Source organism: Maylandia zebra, linkage group LG20 (assembly GCF_041146795.1).
Source record: "Maylandia zebra isolate NMK-2024a linkage group LG20, Mzebra_GT3a, whole genome shotgun sequence".
Classification (NCBI taxonomy): Eukaryota; Metazoa; Chordata; class Actinopteri; order Cichliformes; family Cichlidae; genus Maylandia; species Maylandia zebra.
The window spans coordinates 36,074,286-36,091,182 of NC_135186.1; the positions used below are offsets into that span (position 1 = coordinate 36,074,286).

At 41.3% G+C, this 16,897-nt stretch overlaps 1 protein-coding gene across 1 annotated transcript; it reads left to right on the plus strand.

Annotated features, from left to right (window-relative positions):
* Window positions 1-1,100: 1,100 nt before the first annotated feature.
* Window positions 1,101-6,342, plus strand: LOC112430106 (C-type mannose receptor 2-like). Its single transcript, XM_076878778.1, has 6 exons — window positions 1,101-1,183; window positions 2,500-2,668; window positions 2,932-3,151; window positions 3,263-3,601; window positions 4,635-4,759; window positions 6,205-6,342. The coding sequence occupies exons 1-6, from the start codon at window positions 1,101-1,103 to the stop codon at window positions 6,340-6,342; spliced, it is 1,074 nt and encodes a 357-aa protein (XP_076734893.1).
* Window positions 6,343-16,897: the final 10,555 nt, after the last annotated feature.

A 16,897-nucleotide genomic window follows, 5' to 3' on the forward strand; every position in this document is an offset into this window, starting at 1 on the left:
TTTGATGAATTTTGATTGTTGTCACAAAAAAGTGTATGAAACAAGTCCTTTCCTTTAAAGCAGGAGGATGTGTCGCTCCTCCTGTGTCGCTGTTCTAGTTCTCCTCTGATGTGTAATCTATAATATAGCACGCACCCTGCTCCACACAGGGGGTGTCAACCCTTGTTTATTTGACCTTGTGCAGAGTGTGTCTGTCAGGTTTGTCCCTCACCAAAGCAGACAGGCTAGGAAAAGGTGGAAATGTGGAGGTGTCTGGGGAAAGTTGCAGAGAGGTGTGAGTGTTTCCTCCATACAGCCTTGGCATGGGAAGTTTTCATCTCATCACAGGCCACAGATGTCTTTACCTGGCCTCACACTGCTGGAGATAATCCTTCCATAGCCGCTCACCACACCCGGGCACTGGATGGTTGGATGATGCTGGATCGAGACTTACAAACATCCAACAACTGGAATATGCTGGATATTAATTTTCAGCCTACTCTATGGCAAAGGTGGTTTTGGTCAAACCTTTTGGTTTTTGGGGTTAATTTTCCCAAGAGCCCAGAATTATGACCTATAACTGTAACGTCTCCTCTTACTAGTATCAGTTAAAAAAAAATTAAATTGATGCCTTAATTACATCAACAGCCACTTTTGTTCATTTATGCAGCTGAAGGAGAGAATTACTTACAGTAATATAAAATTTGCCATATGTGAAAACAAGAACAAAATTCAAACATTGATCTTTCAGCTGCTGGCAGTCTGACGCTGCTCTCTCCTGTTTCTCTTAAATGACACTGAATGTGCAGCTTTGTGATGGAGCTGGCAGCAGGTATCCACATACAGACATCGCTGCCTTATGATCACTCCTTACACATTTCCTTTATGTTCATTCAGGAAACTTCATCACATCCCAACAGCATCAGTAAAGCTCCACGGTTACATCATCCAGCCAACAGCGTCTCCTGTATCAGTTATATGACACGAAATAACCTCACAAGCAAATATTCTCCTTTTAATAACTTTGCATGATGTAAACATTAACGTGTTCATGTATAACTTCCTGAGTTATTTTATTATCTGAGTGTGTGCAGTGACAGATACGAGCAGAACAAACAAGGATGGAGAAACTTGTTCTGGTCATCGCCGCTGCATTGGAGCTGGCCACCATAGAAAACATGGAGGATGTGAAGACCCTGACATGGTGGACTTGAGCAAATCTGATAACAGACAGCGATGTAAATTCACTCTCTCTGTTTAACTGAAACATATTTTTGACACTGGCTGTTCAAATGCTCGTACACGTCACGTCTTCATTGGACACATGGAGTAATCACTGACAGGACAGGCTCATGAGAGTATGATCAAAGTTTCACCTGCTGGCTGCGATCCTGGACTGGACTGTATGATGATGTAAACAGCTGTAGGTTTACAGCTGTTTATGAAAATAGTGAGGCTGAGTTCAGAAATTGGAAAGGTGGAAAACCAGACAGCAGAAGAAGAACATTGTGCACAGATGACATCTTATGGGTTGTGCCAATAAAGTCCTGGTGTTCTCCTCACCGGCTTAGCCTCACACACAATTTAAGATTAAAGTAAACGTGTGAGCACCGGTGCTGCATCTTTTTATTTACATAGTAACACAGGAGGAGGCCCCGGGGCAGACCCAGGACACGCTGGAGAGATTATATCTCTCGGCTGGCCTGGGAACGCCTTGGTGTTGACACGGCCTTGGATAAAGCGGATGAAGATGGATGGATGGATGGATGGATAGTAACACGTCCTCCAGGCCATCCATTCCCAAACTCAAGAATGCTTTACAACAAGCAGAAAGTCCCCTGGAGCCTAACCAGTGTTAAGTCTTCACTCTAATCAAGACCCAAGAGAAAGTGATGTTTTCATGAAGATCTTATTCTAGAACATGAACAGTACAGGCTGTTGGGTATAAATTCTCAATGCTACACAGTCATGCTAAGCCCAGTTTGTGACCCAGCTGCCACTGGGACATAAGCTTGAAGTCACGTGTAAAAAAGACGACCCATATAAAACTAGAACATGCAACATATACTCTGGTTACTATTGAAACTCCCCCCCCCCTCTCTCCATTTAAATAACGACTGAGGCAATGAGTTCATTTACCCCTTTATGACATGCAAATCTGATCCAAATTATTTCCTCCTTATTACTTTGCAGCTCCATGTTTACCTTCATACATGAAACAGGCAACAGACGAGGATGGAAAAGTTTCTTCTGTTCATCAAAGCGGTTTCAGGCAAGTATTTTAATCTATTTTTCTTAATATTAGTTAACAATAAATAAATAGCTTTATTATTTTTTTCATCTGGTGACTTTCACAACTATAAATAATATTTTAACTACACACCATTCTTTAATCGCTGTACTGATTAAATAATCAACACGACCGAGCAGACTGAAATGGATGAGAGACTAGTTTTGCTTGTTTTTCACCATGTAATTAATATTCACATCTGTGTCAGGGCTGTGGGCCGTCTCCTCAAGTGCTCAGCGTCAGTACCATTTTGTTTATGAGCAGAAGAACTGGACTGAAGCACAGCAGCACTGCAGACAGTATTACACAGACCTGGCTGCAATAGAAAGCATGGAGGATGTGAAGACTCTGAACAACATGGCAGACTTGGAAAAAATGAAATACTCAGAATACAGCAATGTAAATATCTCCTTAACATCGTTTTTAATAATTATATAAGATGCAGATGATGCTCAAGGTATCCACATGAAATTTGTAATGTGAAAATCAGAAGGTGCCTGTAAAGTAAAATTCTGTATTTCGTGTGAGAAAAATACTTTTTGTTCGTGCATTTTAAATCTTTTAAGTCCTTAGAGCTAAAATTTACTTTGTATTATTGGGCCAACGGTTGAGTTCATGTTCTTTATGTCACACCTTTGCCCAATGAAACACATGAAACACAGCGAGCCTGGATCGGCTTGTACAACGACGTGAACAGCTGGAGGTGGTCGATGGACGACACGGGTTTCTACAAAGATGGAGGACCTGAGCTCAGAAATTGGTCACCTGAGGAACCGAATAACTATAAAGGCACTGAATGTTGTGCAGAGATGTTTGACAGCGGATTATGGAATGACAGAGACTGTGATGCCGTCCGTAATGCAGTCTGCATTTACATCGCAGGTGAGGACTTTAAATAATACAGAACCATTCAAACATACAGGGTTTTTCTGTGATTTCTTTCCTGACTCTGCTTCTATTTGCCTTCATGTTTATTGTTTCTATCTTTTTCAGAGTCAGATGTGACATTTGTCTTCATCAAAAACATGATGACATGGACGGACGCCCAGAGCTTCTGCAGAGCTAATTACACCGACCTGGCCAGTGTGAGAAACATGTCAGAGAACCAGAAGATAAAGGAGCTGATACCCAAAGGGAAAAAAGCCTGGATCGGCCTTTTCAGAGACTCCTGGAAGTGGATAGATGGATCCAGCTCCTCGTTTAGATACTGGGATACAAAAGAACCAAACAACAATTTTCACAAGGAGATGTGTGTGGCAGCATACTTTGGAAATGAAGGAAAATGGGCAGATTGGAACTGTGATTATAAGAGAGCATTTGTTTGCTACAGTGGTAAGCTAGCCTATGCTATCCCGTCAGTATTGTCATTTAGCTCAACTTTGCAGAGACAGGGCAGCGCTGTTGTGCCTCTGTTTGTGCAAAAATGACAAACCTGTACAGTAACTGTTCTGGAGGCTGCATTGAAAAATGTAACAAAATACCAGGAAGTGAAACCTTTAAAGTGTGCATGAATCTATCTATCTATCTATCTATCTATCTATCTATCTATCTATCTATCTATCTATCTATCTATCTATCTATCTATCTATCTATCTATCTATCTATCTATCTATCTATCAAACACTGACACAGATTCAACTGTCGCTCAGCTGCATAAAGTTAAAACCATGTCTAGCACCATCTTCTGTCAGTACGTAACGTGACATCACAGGGTTGGCTGTTTGGTTGCAGTCAGTAGATTTGCATTAGTTTACTTTAGCTAACTAAAAATTAAGAAACACAGTTATGTTTGTGGTGTGATGTGCATGTAGTAACCTGTGCTGTTGTAAACTGGCTCCAAGGCTCTCCTCCACACAGTCCTCATTCATAAAGTGCTTTGCAAACCCGAACATTGCAGCTAACAGCTGGATCTCCAGTTTCAGTGCAGCTAGCCAAACGACAAAAAAACCCACTGACTGCTTATGAAACAGAGTGAAAGTGGGCAGTTTATCCTCGGTTCTTTACATAAAACTAATTTGGACAAGCAAAAGACTTTTCCTGTTACTATTAGTTAGCTAATATAAACTAATGTAAGACTTTTAGCAGCGACCAGCTAACCTGGTAATGTCAGGTCCTGTGCTGACAGAAAAGGGCATTAAACATGTTTTAAAAGCTTTAACTACTTATTTCTAAAACCCAGCTTCACAGTGTTACATCTATGTCATCTTTGGGGAGCAGGGCTCCATGATGTAAATTAGGCTTTGTGCATGTAGAGTTTCATGCCCACTTTTGTACAGTTTGGAGATGATAGCACCTTTCAGTGAAAAAACAGCAGCGTGTGCTCTCTCTTCGGCTAACCCTAACCATTATTTTCTTTCATTTACAGAAGTACGTGCTCGCAGCAAGCATGTAGTGAGACTGGGACTGGTGAAAAACTCCAGTGTGGACCTGAGTGACCCTGCTGTGATGGAAGACGTGCTGAAACAGGCAGATCATTTAGATTTTTACTTTGTGTTTCCTTTTCATCTTTTTCAGCACTCTGTTGGGTTTTGAATTTTGGAAACAAAACTACAACTACACATGTGGTGTAGACACCCAACTGAAAAATGTCCAAAACCAGTTTTATGATCGACAAAGTGAAAAACTTTGAAAAACCAGCTCAAACATACAAGTAACCAGTAAATATTCTTGAAGGAAATTTCCATCCCGGGTTTCCTCCGTGGCGTGAGCGATAAGCAGAGTTTTGTCCTTTCCTTATAAGACTCCTAATTATTCAAAGTAACACTCAGGTATGCCGTTCAGCAGGTTAGTTACAGCGCCGGGAGCAGTTAGGAGAACAAAGTGACACAGACTGTTCAGATTGCTCTCCCACAATCAACTCAAAGGTTTATTAAGTATACAACAGCTTATATAGAGGAAAAAAAGGTTCGTGTGTCAGCAAGTTCTCAGTTCAAACCGGTACAGACCAAATAAGGAAACGTCTTCCTGCCTTCTGAGCAAAGAAGTATCCTTTGTGTAGTTTATCTCTTCAGCTACAATTTATGATCATCCCAGCAAAATACACTCCTAGACATAGAATACAGAGTTCTTTCATTAGTGAATTCTGAAACAAACCACCTGGCCTTTAACAAGCTCTTTTCTAAAGGATAAGGAAGGGAGGATGGGAGTAAGGAAGTGGTCTCGTCTCTGTGGTATTTTCGACCTTGGGGTACCAGCCTGTGATTCTTACACATCAATTCTTGGGTCACAGAGAAAGAGAAAAACAACTAGTAAATGGGCCTTATTGAGTAACAGTTTTCACTACAAAACAATATCCTGTAAATGCTACCGTGGTATCAAAATATCACAACAATTCTATTGGAAAAAAAAACAAAGATAACACAACACATTTCACATGGACATTTGTTGCATGCACTCTTTATTTAAACAACTGCAAACTTCCACCAGCACTTAGTTTTTAACCAAAAGCTATAACTACTGTCATTTTTAATCTATTTATCTTTGTGTTTAATGTCCTGAGAAGTTTGGCAGAGGTTCAGGGTGGGAAGGACAATAGTCTGCGTGGGCGGGTAGAGCGCATTGAGTGGTGGTAATAACCCTGTGGAGGGCTTTCCTCCCTGCTCCTGGCACACAGATGCAGTATGACATGGATATCTATTGCTCCACTGGTGCCACCTACAGGAGTTTTCCACCTCTAGAGTAGCCGCCATGATTGCTCAGCCAAACTGTGTGGGGTGTGTGCTGAACACAGTGCATGCCTCAAATCGCCCTCCAGTGAAGTAATTTATGTGCCTGTGATGTCACTGCCCACAAAAAGACAGCAGTATATTCAGTGTAAATTATATTTAAATTCTAATTAATATGATCCCTTCAAATCAGCTGAGTAAAATATGCAGGATATAGCTGGAGACGTTTTTCTGAGTGACATTCAGGCAAACATGTTTTTTGTGTTGCAGCTTAAACAGAAGCTGAAGGACCAGAGAGTCGATGGAGACATCAGCCTGAGCTGGAGGACGCAGTCAGGTGGGGAGGTTTTCTACAAGGATGAGAAGCAAACAAAGAAGGAAGCTCGAAAAGTCAAGAGTAGCCTGTGAAGAGTTTTCATTCTTCTTTTCAAAATTATTAGGATTTTTTTACCGTCTAATGTTTGTGACTATATCAGTTTAAAAGGTGTCAGAGTTGATGCTACATGAAGTTAAACATCAAACATTTTAAGTGGAACAGCTGTTTTTAGCTACTCGTTTGTGATGTGAAGCCCAGACCGATGATTTTACAAACAGAAAAAAGAAAGATTTTATTTCAGAGTTTCTCATTTCGGGTATTAGTCGTGTTTTTGACTTTGGAAAACGTATTTAATATTTTCAAGTTTGAGATTCTGTTTCGAGCTGGAAAGTTAGTTCTATTCATCTGGACGTCACACTTTCGGAGCCTGAAGAAGTGTCCTGGATGAGCGGGGAAGCGGTTCTCTCACTCCAAACACTGCGTCCAAATGCATGTTTGCATTACGATCGTTTCTATTTAGTTGTTTTCATTGTTATTAATCTTAATTTTTGTGTTTATTGTATTTTCATCCAGTTTTCATGATACTGAGTCTCTGGTTCTTTTTACAATATGTTGATGAGTTCAGTGCTTGTAACATCTTGTGTTCACACATTTGATTTTATCTGTAGTGCTCGTTGTAATTTTTATCTTCCCCGTGTCTCTGATTGTGTCTCTCTGTTCTCTGCGTTTCACTGTTGATGCTGGTGTTGTCGTATACAGTGGTGTGAAACTCTGTTCACCATTTCCTCATTTTTTTGCACATTTTGCTTCAGATCATCAAACAAATTTAAATATTAGATAAAGATAAAGTAAAAATAAATGCAGTTTCTGGTGTTTATTATTAAGGGGGGAAAACTCACAACACAGAAGACATGAGCATTAAAAGGCGTTCGGAGGGGGTGTGTTCCATGTTCAATCGAGATAAAGTGTCCCTTCACTCGGTTAGGCAAAAGCCAACACTTTTCGGTCCACTCGGGTGGCCTTGAATGAGAGGGGAGAGAGTCACAATACAGTTTTGTTATCTAAAGGAGAATTTTGTTGTTCCCTTCACCTTTTGCCTTGAGCATCCAGCTGGCGCTGGGGGGCCCGCATGAGATGAAGATGGTAGTTGTTTTGATTAGTGCAAAGAAACTGCTTCCAATTTTACAGTTGGTCTAATTTCCGTCACTGTTCACCAGGTCTCTCAATTCCCGTTGTTCTTCTCCAAGATCTTATCCATATTGTGCTCAACAAACTCAGTCTTGAGTACACACAGCCGTGACATCATCAACGGGGCGATCGTGACTCAAGAGTTGGGAGTTCACCTTGTAATCGGACGGTTGCCGGTTCAAGCCCCGGCTTGGACAGTCTCGGTCGTTGTGTCCTTGGGCAAGACACTTCACCCGTTGCCTACTGGTGGTGGTCAGAGGGCCCGGTGGCGCCAGTGTCCGGCAGCCTCGCCTCTGTCAGTGCGCCCCAGGGTGGCTGTGGCTGCAATGTAGCTGCCATCACCAGTGTGTGAATGTGTGGATGACTGGATGTAGTGTAAAGTGCTTTGGGATCCTTAGGGACTAAGTAAAGCGCTATACAAATACAGGCCATTTACCATTTACCAATCATGTCGGGCAGCCTTGTGGGGTTTTGAACATCTGTAGCTGCTTCTTGTTCTTTGATAAGCCAGGTCCGATCCAGCTCCAATCAGCCAAAACTCTGTTACCGTAGTTCCGAATTGGTAGATGTCATTCAGTGTCCTCCACCGAGAGTGTCGCCAGACACACAATGCAACGGACCATCAAGTATCCGACAGCAAACATCTCCACAGGACAATAAGGCTCTCCCAAGCCCAGGAGGGTGTCCGTTTCGTTAAGGGACCCGTTGATCAAATCCATAATTCTTCTTCAGGTTTTTAGAGAACAAGTCTGGGAGACTCTCTTAGGGTTAGAGAATAAGCGAGACTATACAAAGGACATGAGAAGCCAATCAGGAAAGATAAGGGAGAGGGAGAAAGTGCGATCGCCTCCGTCAAGAGCCAAGAGTTGAAATCAACTACTTTGTTGTCTGGGTCAACTTTGCTAGCGAGAGACAGAGAGAGGCGTTGAAAGGCTGCTGCAACGAAACGTATTGTTTCAGAGGAAAACACGAACACAGCGTACAGTCGAGTCTTAACAGCTTACTTACAACTGGGCTCGTCAGGCACTCTTCTTGGCTGCAGTGGTTATTATTATATTTACATGCTTCCAGCTCCCGTTTCTGCTCCGTGACAGCTCGTACTTTTCCTTTCTCTCCCTCCTCGCTCACAGACACATCACGGGTATGACAGTCCATTCTCCCTGCAGCACGGACTACACTGCCCATCAGGCTGCATGCTTTAGGGCTATGCCGTAACACTCTGCCTGTTGCCTTCATGTTAAATAATTTTTTAATAATTTTTTTAAATATTTCTTCACGTCATCATGCGGGCTGCAAGTAGAGGTGACATGGGCGGCGTAGAAACCAAAAATAGAGAGGTCAAAGACTAACAATTTGCATATTAATAATCAAGAAACTAACCTCATGACTCATTGTTCCTTCAGTGGGCTGGTTTCAGTCATTGTTCAAATGTACTGTTTATAAGATTGGGGAAACCTGCAGTCAGCTGAGACTGAAGACGTCACCTGGATGAGTGACGAAACAGCAATAGAGATGAGAATAGAAGGGGAAAATGGAAATTGGATAAATAATGTGGTGATAAAAAAATACATTCAAAATAACTTTTTAGTTAAATGAATAAATAAATAAACTGTAATAAAATATTAAAATAATAATGAAATAAAATAATAATAAAATATAGCGTTAGAATCTGTGAGAGAATCTGAAAGTTGGGCAGCCAGTGGGCACCTCAGGGTTGCCATTCAGTGGATTCAAACCCCCAACCTTCCTCTACTTACTCAGGTATCCCTGCCCCTCGTCGTGAGTGGGAATGGGAATTTTAACTGAGTTGATGCTTTTCACACTTACATCCATCACCTTGAGGAACTCTGGTGACAGTGTTTACAACACAAATTACTGGTTTCGCCATCATCAGTTGAAACTGAAATGCAGTTAGAAACAGGAAGATACAGTTCGCTCTAACATAAATTACAGTTTTAGCAGGAACACACAGAGAAACTCGCTAACTTCACTTAATAAACACAAAGAATGAAAAGACTATAACCCAAAGATGGCCCAAGACGTGATAATGAGTCAGATTCCCTTTTCTTAGTTATTAAATAGTGAATATATATTATATGTTAGCTAGGAGATTTTTCCATTACTTAAATGAGCTATTCAGGTGTTCAGCGGTAGCCTTAACAGTGTTATCTTCTAGTTACTTCCTGTTTTACTCTGAAGTTTAATTTTCTTTCATTGTGTTTCATGTTTTACATCAATTCAGTTTTATTCATGTAGCGCAAAACTTAAAGCACTTGTCGATAGTTATTTCACAAGTGCCTCATTACTCTCCACTTTCTCATCACTAATGAGCTTCCTGTGACTGTGAGAATCAGAATCAGAATCAGAATCGTGTTTATTGGCCAAGTATATGTGCAGACACATACAAGGAATTTGGTTCCAGTAGATGGAGGCTCTCAAGCAAATCACACACACACACACACACACACACACACACACACACACACACACACACACACACACACGTGTCTATATATACATTACACATGCATACACATACATAGACAAAGCTGTGTAAACCAACTATAAATAACTAATCTAAACTTATATACATAAAATACAGAAATGAATGAGGTGGAATGAATACTACAGAATGTGCATAAGGTGCAGTTGCAGTCTGGCAGTGGGAGCAGTGTGACAGGTCAACTGTTAAGAAGGGAGATAGCGAGGGGAAAGAAACTGTTCCTATGTCGGGGGGTCCTGGTCTGCAGGCTTCTGTACCGTCTGCCAGAGGGCAGCAGATCAAAAAGTCTGTGTCCATATTTCTTTGTAAGCCAAAAGAGCACTTTCGTTTATATGTATTCAGAGGAATTGTGTTTCTACAATAAATAAAAGCATGCTAATTATTGGTGCTAAATGCATGCTGTGAGTCACATCATGATCATTAGGCAATGCGGGCTGGTTACGAGCCGGGAACGAACTCACAAAGGACACGGTTATTAGCTGCTAGCTAACTGGGCGAGGGTGTCATGGGTCTGTAGCTCTGGCCACCGTTTTAGAGACATGTTTCGTTTTAAAGTAAGTTACAGGGCTTTTCCTGCCTTTCTGGAGGGCTTATATTTCACTAAAAACTATCTAATATGTATGTCCAAATGATTATGGATTATTATAATTATGATATTAAAACACACACACTCTATTTTAAAGAAAATACATTAAGAAACAGATTACATTGATATTTCAAATATAACAAAATGTTGATTTACAGCAGCAACATTATTGTATCTCTAACATCTGATGACCCAGGGTCCACGAGCATTTTTGGACTTGTTTATATGTTGCTGGGGTGTATCATGGTTATGTGTTGTGCTTGTGTCCCCGGTTTCCCTCTCACACACCTGCTGCTGCTCAGCTGATCATCACTACTTAGTAGTGTAGCTGAGCTCTCCTCCACGCTGGATCATTGAGAGACACTCCCTGTCCAGCTAGCAAGTTCAGTGAGTGTAAGCCTGCCACATTTTGAGTGTTCTTACATGTGCCTCTGTTCCTCAGGAGTGTGGAAACGAGAAGGCAGCAGGCTCATTAACTTATTTTCCCCAAAAGGATATTATCAAATATTATCCATCATGTATATCCAAATACTTAAGAGTATATTCTCAGTCATCCAGCTCATCGTAGTCTAAAGAGCTTGGAAAGAAAAGCATCTGGACTTCTTTAAGTTGCTTGAAGATGTTTCGCCTACCATCTGAGATCTCTTCTCCTGTGAAGCTGTGCTGCTAGAATAGATGCAGTCTGCTTTTTATCATCGTCCTGCTCAAACATGAAGGCCTTCCTGAGAAACATGTCTACATGGAGCTGTTGGAGATGTTTCTCCTTTCAGCACTCACTGAAATTTCCAAATCTCCAAATGTTGGTTCTGGTCACCTGGACGTAGCGTTTTGTGGGAGAAACGTTTCGTCATCATCCAGGTGATTTCTTCAGTCTCAGCTGACTGCAGGTTTCCCCAAATCTTATAAACAGTACATTTGCATAATGACTGAAACCAGCCCACTGAGGAACAATGGGCTGGGAGAACAGTTGCTTGATCATTAATATGCAAATTGTCATGACCATTGATCAATGGCCATGAGTCCCATTCACAGAGAGTTGGGGAATGGCTGCAATCACAGCATTGTAAGATGGTGACAGATGGACCCTTAGGCCCCCTCCTCGATTCAGAGATGGTCTTTCCCTTTTTATGTAAATGGCCTCCTTGACTCCGCCCTCAAACCAGCGTTCCTCCCTGTCCAGGATGTTACATCCTCATCCTTGAAAGAGTGTCCACTGGCCTGTAGGTGTGAATAGACTGCAGAGTCCTGGCTTGACGAGGTGGCTCTTCAGTGTTGTACCATCCTCTAAGCCAGAGGTTGTTTGGTTTCCCCGATACATCCTGGCACTTAACAGCTCACACTCTGTTACTCTGTTTGTGTCGGGGGACCTGATCTTTGGGGTGGACCCATTTTTGACGAAACATGTTTTGGGGTTTAAAAGCCACAGAGACACAGTGTCTTCTCAACTGTTTGAATACTCCTGACACATATGGGATCATTACGGGTTTCTGCTTAGGCAGCGGTTGTCCTTCTCTCCTGGATCGGCTGGAGCTTTCTTTAGGTTCCTTCCAGCTTTGACAAAAGTCCAGCTGGGATAACCACATTTACTCAGGGCCTTCTTAAAGTGAAGTTCTTCTGCTTCCCTGGCCGCAGTGTCTGTGGGGATGGTGTTCGCTCTGTGCTGTAGCGTCCTGACGACGCCCAGTTTGTGCTCCAGTGGATGATGACAATGTACTGTTTATAAGGTTGGGGAAACCTGCAGTTAGCTTAGACTGAAGAAGCCACTTGGAGGGGTGAAGAAAACGCTACGTCCAGATAAACAGAATCATCTTTTTGGATGGCCTGAAAAGAGGTAAACCTCATCGCATTGACTTTGGTTGCTAGGAGATTTCCTGTGGTTTCTGGCCACATACTGGTCAGCTGTGTTGGGAGAAATAAAAGTGCTGTGTTGTATTCTGGACTAGTAGATAAAATGGAGAATCGTATGGGTAGATGCTACAGTCTGTGCTGTGTACTCTGTATGTCTGTGATACTCGCTGTCACGTGTCAGAATGTGAAACATATCTGGCTACAAGAAGATGGTTCGCAGAAACTTACAGGTCCACCAGGCTGTTGTGTCAGATTGATGTTAGATCATCATAACCAAATTGTTATGGTGTTCATTCAGAACTAGACTGAAGCTAACTCCTGCAAAGAGTCTTGGTGGGGTTATTTTGGTCTGCACCCAAACATCTGCACAAAGGAACTGTCCAAAGGAGAAAACTGGGTTTGATTTAACTGTACTAAACAGTGCAGGTTAGGAAAACATCATTGTTTTACTAGCTGTTTAAACAGATTTAACAACCAAAACAATTGGATGGATTAAACACTCAAAGTTACTTCAGCAGATTTTGGTGTCCTTTTTTTCTAAAAGTATGTAAACTCAGTTTTTCCTTTTGGTTTTGTTTTGTTTTTTGAACTCTAAACAGAACCCAGGAAGCTTTCATTACTGGATTTCTGGATGTTAAGTTTGCGACATGCGTTCATTATTGCATCATGCATCATGCATTCACGCTGTAATGCAAGCAAGCTTTATTCCAAAAGGTGAAAACATAAACAGAAGTGGAGATGGCCAAAACATAACTACGATCAACCTGAACTGGGATAACTAACAAAACAAACAAGAAAGCATGAAACACAGGGCATGAAAAGCAGATGAACCAACAACAAGCACTGAGAGAAGTGTCCTGATTCGTGTTTGAGGAAAGAGACATACGACTGAAGGTCCATTGTGCGTCAAAACAATGATTTTATTGAAACACATATATGTGGGAAGATGAGCTCTGCAAAACATCAGCCTCGATCTCCCCAGAACAATAAATGGGATGTCATATAGAATTAACAGCAATAAATTTTGTCAGTCAAATATTCCCCAAACTTTTATCACTAATTACCCCAAAATCCCCACGGACACAGACCAGAAGCTCTACTGAGTGAACATTTAATTTAGCTTAATTTCCAATTTAGCACCTTTGGATATTACTTTAATCAACAGGTGGTGCTTACCTCTCTTATTCCGGGCCCATCACTCAGTCGACCTGCTGGCTGTCCGTCCGTTTGACACCACTAGACCTCAGCCAAACCCAAGTCCCTCCTCAAACCGGGTTTTCGGCACCAAAACTGTCCTGATTCATGTTTGAGGAAAGAGACATACGACTGAAGGTCCATTGTGCGTCAAAACAATGATTTTATTAAAACACATATATGTGGGAAGATGAGCTCTGCAAAACATCAGCCTCGATCAACAATAAATGGGGTGTCATATATATAACATAGTTGATGACGCAGATAAAAACACATGCATGTTCCAGTAATTCTGCCTAGGACATATTCTAAAAAAAGAACAGTTCCTTCCTCTGTTCCTCCGCCACCCGCCAGATGCTTCCTGTTATTTCACTTTCTGCGCTTCACTTATTAGTAGAACTAAACTGTCACGTATGCAGGTAAACAACTTTTGCAGTTTCGAGCAGTTTCTAAATACTGTGCATTCAGGCAGACTGTATGTCTGTGTTTTAACCTTAGTGCATGACCTCCCTCTGCGTCATCTGTTACCAGGCAAACTTCAATACCACAGGGCACACAGGCCTTTATTCCATCTCTGGACAGCATGTATAATATGTGGTAAATTGTACTGTAAGCATGCGTGCAATCCTTTCAATAGCTGTACTTTGAGGAGCAAACCATTAATTAACTTGACCGACCTTCAACTCTTTAATTAGCACAAAAATGCAATATGTGTATAACATGATTACGGTTGGACCTGCAATGAAAGATTGTTATGTAATTATGCTCACACCTAAAATACAGACTTTAATGTAACATCAACAGTTTCAATAAATGCTCTAATGAAATGATAAATCATAAGTGATGCAACAGTAATAATAATGGTTATGAGTAACAGTAAAATAATATTCTCATCCCGACAGAAGACACACTTATATACACAAAGGGAAACAAAACACAGGAGGGAGACACAGCTGAACCTACAGACATGGACCTTCCAGTTGTGGGATAAAACAAATTATTTCACTGTTACTTGTTATCTGTATTATCATTGCATTAATTAACCTTGCATTAAGTCATTATTATTGCATTAGAACCACATAACAAGCATTGCATTAAAGCATTTATTGGAGCTGTTGATGTAACTGTAATCATTTTATACACATTGCATTTTGGTGCTTTTAACCCTTTAAAACCAATCAGAGCGGGCACGCTCCGTTTTGCGTAACTATTTTTAAATCCCGGTAGCTCTGCAACCACGTAAGCTAGCACAATAATTTCTTTTGCATATGAAACCGGAGGAGTTGTACTTACATCTCATGCCATCAGCTTGTCCTCGGTCACAGTTTCCTTCCACATACAGCTTTGCAAAAACTGCATAAAAAGCACTTGCAGCAACAAAAACATAATATTCCAGAAACACGCTTTGCCGATCAGCTGTTTGTAACACTTCCTATGTTGGAATAGACATCAGCATGAACTATCGCATGTCCACCATTACCTGCCCGAAAACCGGAAGTGACATCATTTTCGCAGAAATGTAGTTTTTTACCATCAGGGCCTCATGAGCCTATACTGGTGTTTTTAAAAGTTATCTTTGACTTTATGACTTTCTGTGTCGTTTCTGGGATGCTTAGGACTCATAATGCACAGCTGGAAATAGTTTATTTTGATGCATATGCGGCTTTTTTGCAAATTTGCACTATAATATTTATTTTCGTTTTTCCTGCAGTGTATAAAAATTGGTGTATTTAAAAAATATAAAACTATGAAGTGGTGGGAAACTATTTTGTGCAACTTTTTTGTATTTACAGTTTTGAGGGATAAGCCTCTTAAATTTCTCTAACTAGAAATATATGTTAAAAAAAAGATTTTAAATTCTTTTGTAGTTTATTGCACTTTTTTGCAATTTATGTAATGACTATGCACTTAATGCAGACATATTATTAAAATTTAGGCTGTAATGGTTGTATTGATGTATAGCAACTTGAAATGCTCCCAAAAATGGCTCCACAGCAGGTAAAAATATACAACCCGTTCTCACTCCCAAAGCGTAACATTTTACGCTAGGTGACAAATCGTCACCATATTACGTTTTCGGCTACCCACCACGTTCCTAAATGACGACCTCGGAAAAAGAGGGAATATGAGAACCGTCTGGACTGAACCTACACATGTTCGCTCTTTTTCTTCAAATCGCTTAGAAACACGCTATTTAACATCATTAAAGTCCTGGTTAAGGTCAGGAATAAGGTTATGGTCAGGGCTAGGGATAAGGTTAGGTTTAGGGCTGGAATACAGGGCTGGAACGTCTATTACCGCGGGAGCGTCATTGCACTGGATTCCAGCCATAACCCGCCGCGTACCATAAGAACGCCGAAGGTCTCCTTTCGCGTTCCTCAGGAACGCCGCGGGACGTGACAAAACGTCGACATGTTACGCCTCGGGAGTGAGAACGCTCTGAAATATAATATAAGCTCTGGCGGACTTGGTTCTATGGTTGGTGTTAAAGGGTTAAAGAGTTGATGCTCGGTCAGTTAATTGATGGTCAGAAGCTTCGTCCGGCCGATCTATTGAGCAAAGTGGCCTAGAGCTATGGAAGGATTGCATACATGCTTTTTTTTTTTTTTTTTTTTTGGCCTGTCCCGTTTGGCTCTTTTGCATCAGAATTGTTGTCTAAAGGCAAAGAAAGATGCCCAACGGATTTACTTTACCAAACTGACCATCCCAGCCTTGCCGTAATGGTCCATTTGATTCACCTTTTATTGTTTATTTTATTTTCACTTACTGGATACGGGACAGACTTGACTGGGGGAAAGAAGGGGAGAAAGAAAGAGGGAAAGAGAAACAGCTGAGAAGAGGGACGGGGGAGAAGGGCAAAAGACAAAAACCAACAGAACGGGCAGAGAAAAAAAAATGCATATATCAATCACCTGGATCACCTGCTGAGAAAGAAAAAAGAAAGCAAGCAGAAGAGAACAAGAGTAATAGAATAAACAACATCACAATGATATATGGGAATATGACAGTAAATACTAAATGTTAAACATTATTGTGCAGCACATAAGATCAACAGAACACAGTGTGCTTTGAGGTAGGAGCCAAAAAGGGTGTAGTTTGTGGGTGTGATCACCCGTGTGTACACCTGTGAGCATGGACGCGCTTGTTTTTTGTTTTTTTAAAAGGTTCCTTCATGTAATAATCTGCTAGAGGGTGTGGGGGGGCCACAGCCCCGTCCTCCAGGGCATGAAGCAGGTGTGGAGGAGATCAAAACTCCAGACATCCAGAGGCCCCCAGAACACAAGAGACCAAGGAAGACCAACAGAGGGGCAGCTGCGCCACTGTCCCG